Source organism: Stegastes partitus, unplaced genomic scaffold (genome assembly GCF_000690725.1).
Source record: "Stegastes partitus isolate 25-593 unplaced genomic scaffold, Stegastes_partitus-1.0.2 Scaffold1548, whole genome shotgun sequence".
In the NCBI taxonomy this organism is placed as follows: Eukaryota; Metazoa; Chordata; class Actinopteri; family Pomacentridae; genus Stegastes; species Stegastes partitus.
The window spans coordinates 43,249-53,492 of NW_007579279.1; the positions used below are offsets into that span (position 1 = coordinate 43,249).

Here is a 10,244-nt window from a genome sequence, read left to right on the forward strand (position 1 = left end):
CAAGTCAGATAGACAGATGCATATGGTTGCCTGGATACAAAGCTCGCCACCTAAAGTCTAGTATTAACTCATTAATCTCTGCATTCTGTGTTCCCTCTGATGCTGCTGTGAAGGCTCTGACAGAAGCAGGGATTTTTAATCTTTGCCACTTTGCTGCTTCTTTCCAGATGTTGGTTTACTCGCTGCTTGTTAAGTTACATCCTTAAGATGTGCGATGCATCCAATGAGCGTTATCCTAATTCTGTCACAATCACGTTTGCTCACTTCATGTGGAGCAGAAATGTTCAGAGAGAACCATGAATAAAATATTAAATGGCCTTATCTTTATGATTCTTCTGAAAAGCAGATCGTATGCCAAATTATGATCGTCCACCCAGAGCCATCGTAAAATCTTAAATGCTGGTTTAATAATAACACTGGTGGAAACCTACCATATCTCAGCAGTATGAGATGTTTTTACCAGTTTAATACTATCAGTGAAAATCCCTACAATCCTGTTTTCGGAGCATTACTTTAACTGAAAAACAACATGAGTGGGGGGAAATCCTAAAGCTTGATGAGATGCATAATAAACATCAAGCCTATTAGGAAACTTAGAAACCACTGAAGCATTTGTCCGACACATTTTGTGCAAGAAATCAAAGCAGATATCATACTTGGAATTTTTTATGTTAACATGAAAGGCAGCAGAAACTCGTCCATGATATTGTAATTACTAGTCGAGCTCTGACCGTGGCAACAATCCTCTTTACAGCAGCTGCTGACAGCTCCTCTCCTTTGGGCTGGTCCACTAGTGTCATGCCGAGGTGTCGCAGGTTGAAGGTCATGCCCTCCAAGATGGTCTCCCGTGTGTCGGTCCAGTTTTCTGGAAGCTCTACGGAGATAAACACATTTTCAAGGAAGAGCGGGTCAATATATTGATCAACAGTCAAACACATCACATATTTATGTACTTATTACCCCATTTCATGTTCCAAAGTAAATAACATTAGTGGTGAGAACATTCAAAGAGCCTGAAGAAAAACACAAACCAGAGGAAATGTAAACAGCCTCTGTTGAACTTAAGTTGAGCCATTTCATCTCCTCTCTCCCCGAAGAGGAAAAGCAAAAACAGGGTATCTAGGTCAGAGGTTCTGCAGATGTAAAGTAAATATTTCATCTCCAAAACAACTTATAGGACTCGACAATAAAAGGCAAAGAGTTAGCAGCAAGTATACATGGACTCTGACATACTGTGATAAGAGGAAAGTGTGGTTTCCCATGCCGAAAGTAACATAACTGATCTCGCCAAAACTAGGCCACAGACGCCCTTTTTTGAAAGTGCATTACTGTCACAGTTTTCTTAAGAGTTATATAAAAAAAAAAATTACAATAAAATGAAAAGCAGACTGGCATGTTCGCTGCAAAAGAACGAGGAAGGTTCAAACTGTAAGTGTAAAAGGAACAGCTGCTGCCTCCATGTGGTTTCTTATCAGGTTCTGTGTGGTGCCGGCTGGCCCTGACCCTGCAGCACTGTTTACAGATATTTCCTCAGAGAAAGGAAGGAGGGGTAAGCGAAGGCAAGAGCAGAAAAACATCACCATTACCTAGAAATTCATCTTCCTAGCATTTAGCTCCTCTGGGATGTGGAGCATACCGCATGCTCATGCAGGCACATGTTCACACATCCACTATAAATACAGGGAAGACGGCACGCTGTTAAGTCAGACGAGCAAGAAGGTTGATAGAGTCAGTGATGTGTTGAAGCTGATAAAAAAAAAAGATTCTTTGCAGAGCTGAGATTCATTGTACAACAACTTACAGCATTTACAAAAAAAAAAAAAACAACAAAAAAGAAATCACTGTGTAAAAATCTGTGTTCAAAAAAAGGTCTGACATAGTTTTAAACTGTGACGTGAACAATGTAAGGATGCCAATGATTCATTTTCTTGAAAAATAAATTCCAGCCTAACACATACAAGATGTCCTCCTGCACACTATTGTGGGTGTGCATTGGAACAAGTCTACAGCATGTGGATCCGTCAGGCTGTGCTTCGGCTCAGTGGTGTTTTTAGCTAATTGCTAACATCAGCGTGCAAACACACCCACAGTGACAGCACGGACACATTAGTTATCTTTACAATATTCCTTATCTTAGATGAACGTGATAGAATATTTGCTAATCAGCACTAAATAAATACAGAGCTGAAGCTGATGGGAATGTCACTGGTGTTGCTGATATTTGGACATATTAGACAAATTAAACAATTAGTAGCAGCAGGATCAACCCAAGTGTTTAGAAATTTATCCTGAAAGGAGCATGAGCATCTGAACCACAGTTCATGGTGATACACAAACAGCTGTATAAATATTTCCCTTAAAACAATAAGTGCAAGCATCATGGTGGTCCGATGTTCAGTATTTTGCCGATCATTAGTATCATTTTTTTTTAAACAGGTTTCCAGTGAAATAAACTTATAAATGCACGACTTTGACTCTGATGCAGCCTCTCTCTCGCTCTATCTGTAGCCATTATGTGATCTCAAGTAAAGTCTCACCCACATCACTATCTGATCGGTTATTTGTCATAAGTAACGGCCAGTCGACACTGAAGTGGACATAGAAATAAATCAATAAACAAAGACATTCCAGCAAAATTCTGTCTCGGAGTTTGTGTTATCCTAAATTTTGTCTCCGAGAATTTCTGCCAATGTACATCGGTTCCAAATACCCTTGATTATAACATTGGTATCAGCTCTGCAAAAAAACACATCTGTTGACTCCTACTAAATGATTACAAACGAACATCAAGTTAATCTAGAAACGTTTCACACAATAAGCCAACTACTACCAGCTGACGGCTCTACGTAAAAAGAAAGGTGACGTGTAAATTCCTTGGGGTTCGTCGTCTTGGAAAGATTCATATCTGAACAAAAGTTTCAGGATGATCCACCCAACAGCTATTTAGATGTTTCAGCCTGGATCAAACGTTGCCAGTCACAGGGCTGAGCTGTTAGTGTGGCTAAATCGAAAGTTTTAAACTCTGAATAATCTCGGGCTGAACTGAATTTATAGTTTTCACGACAAATAAAGTTTTACTTCTGCACTTTTTTTTGATAAAGTTTTGGAGAAGGACAAATGAATATAAAAAAAGGGCCTAGTAATGGTTGCACAAATTTATAGGATTAGAGAGGAAGAGTCGTTTGAAACAATTTGTTGAAAGGTTACTGGTTCAATCTAGTGTCTGGCTATTGGTTTTCATTATGGCTGTAAGTGGTGATTTGTTATTGTGAAAAAACAATTTGTGTATCCTTCAGCATCTCTTGCCAGCACTTAACACCACAAAGACAAAAAGTTTAAAATTTAGGAAATAATAATATAACAGTTTAAAAAAAGAAAGTAATATTTTGTGACCTTGCACCACTAAAGAATTCTTAAAAATTACAACAGCATTTAAAACACAAAACTTTCCATTTAAACTCCAAAAGGCGCCTTTCAAACAACTCTTTAAGTGAAAGAGGTTTCATTGCAGGATTTACAAACTGCTCTCACACCGAATGGATAGCATCAAATCTTTAATAAAGTGCCGGCATCGGTTTTCAATTTTCCTCTATCCTGAGAAAACAGCAACAGCGCAGGTACCAGGCGCAGCTCAGCCTGAGAATGTGGAGGGTTCGGGATCAGAGGTCAGCAGCAACAACTACACGTGAAAGGAAACAGCTGTGTATATGTGTGAACTGAGACCGAGTAAAACCAGGTGACCCCCTACTTAACATACAAAGCAAACTCACCAGCTGTTAGTGTTAAGAGATTAATTACTGGTTGTAAAACAATCACGGAGTTTTCTGGTGGTAGCATAAGTGGAGGGTCCTAAAAGACAAAGTTAGAGAGAAGAGGACGTTTAAAAGAAGCCTCAGTTCTTCTGCTCTGAAGTCATCCATTACATCCAACACTGATGGATGAGCATCCATTTAATGTATCTCAGCGCAAAAAAAAAAGTCTTCATTAACACTGGGACATCTTCCACAACACATGTTGATCCAAAAAGGTCCAACTGTCAGGCAGTTCACGTCCCGTTTGATTTGTGTGTCTACACCAAACACTGGATCACTGGGGAAACCACCAACTGTGGTCCTACAACTTAGGACCCCTCCAGCACTCCATGCCAAATGATCTTTTTCTTTTACAACTCAACCTCTCACTTTTTTTTTTTTCTAAATTCCACTGATTAGCTTCTCCACACCGAAGTTAATCTGAGTTGATGTGAGGGATTCTGCTAAAGCAGAAAAATGTAAACACGTTTGTGAAAACATGTTGGTCTGGAAGTTTCTGCAGAAGCAAAGTTAAACAAGCATTTCAGAGGCCTTTCACCCCAAGTTCACTTATCAGCCTGTAGACTTGATGTGCCAGAAAACTCAAAGAAGAGCAACAGTGCAAAATGCAGCAACTGCAGCAAAAGAGAATACTTGTTCATAAAGTGAGTTAGTTTTTTGGTTCAACCACAGTCTCGTTGCAATTACAGAAGTGATGCCTTTGTGTGTTTGTGTTTTTAAATTTTACGAGAGCAAATTATGCCAGACTTGTGGACTTGCTCCTCCTCTCGTTGGCAGAGTTTATTCAGCTCTTTGCCCGTCTCTTCTGACAACCAGACGAACCACAAACCCCCAAACCACAGCTCTAAAATCTTACACATATTTAACTCATCTAGTCGACAGTTTCTCTCACATTGTGTGAGCCAGTATGCTCATATAGTTTAGTATTGGAAGGACCCTGCCCGACATGCAGGAATCTAGAGATGCTTTCATTCAGTTAATCTCTCTTTGTTATAATAATCACATCCTGCATGAAACTGCAACCCTCGACTGTACTTACATTAAGCTAAGACCTACAACATGATGCATTTTCCTTATAACTCCAGCTTTATGATTCCAGCGGTTCAACAGAGTCAGATTGTCAGTAGACTTGGCCACACATCTTTTTATATCAGTCCTCTCAGTGTAAGCTATCCTGGAAACTGGGCTGCAGCTGACAATTATTTTCACCGTTGAGTAATTTGTTGATTATTTTCTTTATTTGCTAAATTGGCTGTTTGGTCTATAAAACGTCGATCAGTGTTTTTAAAAGCCAAGATGACGTCCTCAAAAAAGTATTCAGTTTACTGCTATAGAGGAGGAAAGAAAGAATTTAAACTTCATAAACTGGAACTGAAAAGCCAGTTTATCAACATAGTTAGTGATTGAATTATTAGTTGACAACTTATCGATTAATCAGTTGTTTCCCAGCTAACCTTTCTGTCTCTGAATCTGATCAGTGGGCGTCTCACACGTCAACAAACAGAGGTGCCGTCATCTGAGCTGTCCAGTTTAGACGCCACCTGCTACATCTGTGACTGCAGAAAAGCACATAAATCTGTTCTGGTAACATTTCACTGTTTCTCACAGAAGTTCCACTGTAGCCAACGGAGCAACTGATTGCTTAAAATGTCAATGAAATACAGCAAGGACAGTGGAGCAGGAAGACTGATGGTGGACACAGAAGAAGAAAAAGCCTCGTCCACAAGCACACTCCGAGTAAGACAAGACCTAACTGAACAGCATGTCCCCTGCTTTTGTAACTACTTCTTTTTGGGGTAGAATTATTCCCAGCAATGATTTGCCACACTAAGCGTCACTGTGTGTTGGTGTGCGGTCATGTGCTTCGATTTGAGGAGGCTCCTAGAAAAAGGCTCTTTGCCACAGACAAGCACCCTCAGGCTGGTCCTCAACACTGGCAGCGTGCCGCCGTAGGTCGTCTAGGGCGACCATGCCAGGACATTAAGAGCAATAAAGTGGATGAGGCCTTTGCCATTTAAAAGAAAAGAAAAAAAAAAAGGCAGAACCCATGGTGGCTGAAAAGGTGCCTCCTCAAGATGAGTGGCTAAGCCTATAGAGCCTCATTCATGGCAATATGTGCAAAATGGTACAAGGCTCTAGTGGTCCTCAGGTGCCCCAGGCCTGCTGCTGGTTTTCTGTCTAGCCAAATTCACCTAATGCAATCAGTCCCTGAGTCCATGGAAATGTAGGCCGATCCCGCCTTGGTCCCTTCGGGTGAGACCTGGAAGTCTGGCATGGATGATATGGGTCAGCGCTGGTGAGGAATGTGAGCCCTGCAGCCAGGAGAAGACCTGGTAATCTATACTACAATACACCACTTCTATAACAAGTGGGTCAGAAGCTGCATTTACAGGAAGCTGTTAATTCCACCAATAATCAGAGTAAGAACCCCGTAAGAGTCAAAAAGCTTCATGCAATCACCTCAGGTGGAACAAACCAACTCAGACAGCGAGAACTTCTTTTAAAATAGAGGGTGCAGCCGTCCTCAGATTTATTCATGCCTTCCAATTAAAGAAGAAGAAAAAACTCACTGAAATATGTTTGACAAAAGTAATAATAAATACAAATTTAATGAAAATCAGGACATTGATTTTGAATTGTGGTTCAACAGAAATACAAAAAAAACCCAAACAAAAAAGAAAAAACAGGCAAACAAGCATGATGGGACCCATAAACTAATATTTAGTTGAACAACCCTTTGAGCCAATCACTGCAATCAAGTGTTTTCTGTAACTCTCAATCAGACTTCTGCACCTGTTGACAGGTATTTTAATTTAGGCCCACTGCGCATCAGGAAAGTGCTCTAATTTGTCCGGGACAGTTTTGTTTTTTTAAAATTATTCTTTTCAACCACAACTCAAAAGTAATATCTTATTTCACTATATTGTAATTTAGCAAATTTTTATGTATTGTTACTTTTTTCAGTTTCTACTTATTTTAGTGACTATTGTGAATTTTGCCTTTTCTTTAACGGAAGGGTGTGAATAAATATGAGGACGACTGCAGGTATATTCTGACAAGTGTTGCTTTGCACTCAACACTGTGGATATAGGAATTGTACTTTTACTGTGCAGCATTTACACAGCGACACGTCATAAAACGAATACACTTCATGCAACAGTCATGCCCTGTGAATATTTTTGAGGAAACTGTCTGTTGGATGGATTACAATCAGAAGCAACTGCAGCCACTGACAGCTGTGCAGAAGTAACTACATTAACATCTGAGCCCCTTCCATTAACGCGCTAATGTGCCGCAAAGATGTGTATCTCGGATTCCTGAGGCGCTGCCACTTTTCCAGGTGAGCGCTAAGGTTACAATAATGGGAGTACATCAGCGCTATCCACCCTGTATTTTCTAATCCCCCTATAGATTTGACAATGGCCTTTCTGGAATTTAAAATAGACCGGCTTGAATTAGAGCCAACGGGGGCCGTGCACTGACTGACCCGCAGCATTCCTGGCTTGTCCTCTTGGTTACAGGCAGGGAGAGCTTTCAGGCTTTCTAAGCCACCCGGTCATTCCCCTCCACAACTTTACAGCCAGGATCAAGTGAGATTTAGCTTACAAAGTGGCCCTTGAGTCCCACAATAGGCACCGGAGCGGTCTTAAAAGAGTTTCATGTTAATGTTGCTGTGTGGGCAAGCTCCTGCCCTGCTAAAGTGCCCTTGAGCAAGCAACAAAGGGGGAAAAAAAAAGAAAAAATCACAGTAAGTTGTGACCCTGACCTCTGCACTTCCTCTGGTGGTGTTGGTGGAAGGAGGGCGGTGGGCTGAGATTATCCACAAATCCAAAATACAGCAGCAGCAACGAGTCAAATAACAAGAAAGTTATTGTCCTGAGCACAGCAGTAAAACCCTGTGAAAATACTATTACTGTAATCTTACATTTTCACGTGAGTACAGTGAAAACATTTAGAATATTTTCCAATTATAACTCCTGATATTAACAGATGTAGTTGACTTATTGTTATTTTTTTTTGTTTTGTTGTTGTTGTTGGTTGTTTTCCTGAAACTGGATAAACCGCATTACAAACAGTTAGTAAACCTCCAAAAGCAGAAATAGCAACATTTCCACCCAAAAAAAACAATGTCGCATTTTTAGGTTGCACTTTAGTAACCTCTGGGAACGCAAACGCACCGCTGCCTACGAAAGTTAAAAAAAGATGTCAAACTCCATGTTTTGTTTTTTTCTCACTTTGTTGTGACAGTCGACGGCTAACATTTAATTTTTTGCTTTTGAGACGAAAAGTTGAGTAAAGTTAGCTCACAGATGTGATAATTAGCCCGTAGTTGTGGTAAAGCGGCGAGCAAAAAGTCAACTTTAAGCTAACGGTGATAGAAAAACAATTAATCAAATCTCTCCGCTTTTCCTCTTCGGCTAACTTCTATTTCTTACTTCTGTGTCTGCCGGCGGTCCACGACTGTTTCGCCATACTCGGGCTCCGGATGATTGCTCTCCCGGCCGACTTGAGGGCATCCATGTCGGTGTTTGAAAGTGCGGAGAGTCGCTGAAGTTTTGCGGCGGCGGCTCCTCCGGCAGAGTGTTTGTTGACCGGACTGCTGATGGGAAGATGGACTGGTGCTGCCTTCCAGTGCAGTCAGACATCCCGCTATTTACGTGCCGCACGGGGAAGTAGTGCTGCGTTTGAGTCACATGGGACATTACGCGATATGAGAAAAAAAATATATATGAACATGGTTGTTTACTCTTTAAACCTGAAGCACTTTCCGGACGTTTTTTTTTCTGCTCCTGTTATATTTTTGCTCACTATGTCCTCTTTTTTTATTTTTATTTTTATTTTTACTGTAATATGAAGTCCTGCACTTCCACTGAAACAACACAACCATGGCTACTTATGATGCTATAAACACACAAAAAGGGAACAAAAAAAAATATAACTGAATTTCTCTGATTATTTATTTTACATAAACTTGGGAGGGGATACTTTTAGTTGTTCTCAAAATTATTCATACCCTTCCATTAAAGAAAAGGCAAAATTCATAATAGTCACTTGAAGAAGTCGAAACTGTAAAAAGTAATTATACATAAAAATTTGCTAAATTATAATTTAAGGAAATAATATATTGCTTTTGAATTGTGGTTGAAAAGAATAATTAAGAAAAAAACAAGAAACTAAACTGTCCCGGACAAATTAGAGCACTTTCCTGATGAGCCGTGGGTCACAATTAAAACACCTGTCAACAGGTGCAGAAGTTTGATTGAGAGTTACAGAAAACACTTGATTGCAGTGATTGGCTCAAAGGGTTGCTCAACTAAATATCAGTTTACGGGTCCCATCATGCTTGTTTGCTTGTTTTTTTTTATATTTCTGTTGAACCACAATTCAAAAGCAATGTCATGTTTTCCTTTTTTTTTTTTTTTTTTTTTAGTTATTAGTACTTTTATCAATATGTGCAACTGATGTTATCAATAGTACTGGAGAACTAATATACTAGCTATACATACATTAGGCAAATTTAAATTTTTACAATATCTACAAACTATCTTCATGCTAGTCAGCTGGAGAAAGGCATTTCCTCATGCTGAGTGTATCTTCATACAACTTGCTCCTCTGTACACCTTTTCTTGAGCCATTTTTTCAGTTTCACTTTGCTGTTAATCCCCATTGTTATCTCCTCTCTATGGTAACATGCAGTTCACCTAAACACTTTCACATTTTTTACACTGAGGAGCATTTATTTTTTAATTGGACATGTAGAATAAAATCATTTTGATAACAAATGTAAGTTGTTTTTTTTCTTTCTTTCTTTCTTTCTTTTTTGGCACATTCAAGTTGAAAATCCAGCAATTCTCTCTGTTTCTACAATTCCTGACTTTTGATGTCGTGTCTATCAACTAACAATGTGCTTTTCAAACCCGCTGGCAGGTTTTGGGGTTCAGAGGATTCATCAGAGCTGAATTTGTTGCTTTTGTAGCTGCTCACTGACATTTAGGTTGTAGTGGCTAAAAAAAAAAAAAAAGTTAGCACCAACTTCAAAAAAAGCCTTTTCATATTTGAATCTGTATTGCTATTTGTTTTCTCATTTCAGACGGTTAAACATTTTGTAAATAGGTCAGGTTTTGCATTATCTCCCTGAGCAGGCAAAGAGCTGAACATATTTACCGAACATGTATGTCAGTTCATTGCCACATACGCATACATAAAACCTACAGGACAAACCAGCTCTGTGGCCTCATGCCTTCTTTAAAAAAGAAAAAAAAAAAGGGTTATTTTGTTTGCCCTTTAGCAACTAAATGCAACCTGCGTGTGTAATTTCTGACTAGAAAACAGGCATTTCCATGAAGCATGTGAAGGCAGCGTCAAGGCATGCACCTTCTTTTTTGATTTTATCTTGCAGAGATAAAGTTTTAGGTAGAGAATGTAAGCAAA

At 39.5% G+C, this 10,244-nt stretch overlaps 1 protein-coding gene across 1 annotated transcript in view; it reads right to left on the minus strand.

The window, feature by feature from the left end:
• Window positions 1–8,419, minus strand: part of LOC103371229 (low density lipoprotein receptor adapter protein 1-A-like) — a 16,649-nt gene extending 8,230 nt beyond the window's left edge. The window contains exons 1-2 of the mRNA XM_008300481.1: window positions 8,249–8,419; window positions 732–874 (exon numbers count right to left, since the gene is read on the minus strand). Of these exons, the coding sequence (XP_008298703.1) occupies window positions 732–874; window positions 8,249–8,333 (228 nt within the window). The 5' untranslated portion in view covers window positions 8,334–8,419. The remainder of the gene's footprint in view (window positions 1–731; window positions 875–8,248) is intronic.
• Between the last annotated feature and the right edge of the window lie 1,825 nt (window positions 8,420–10,244).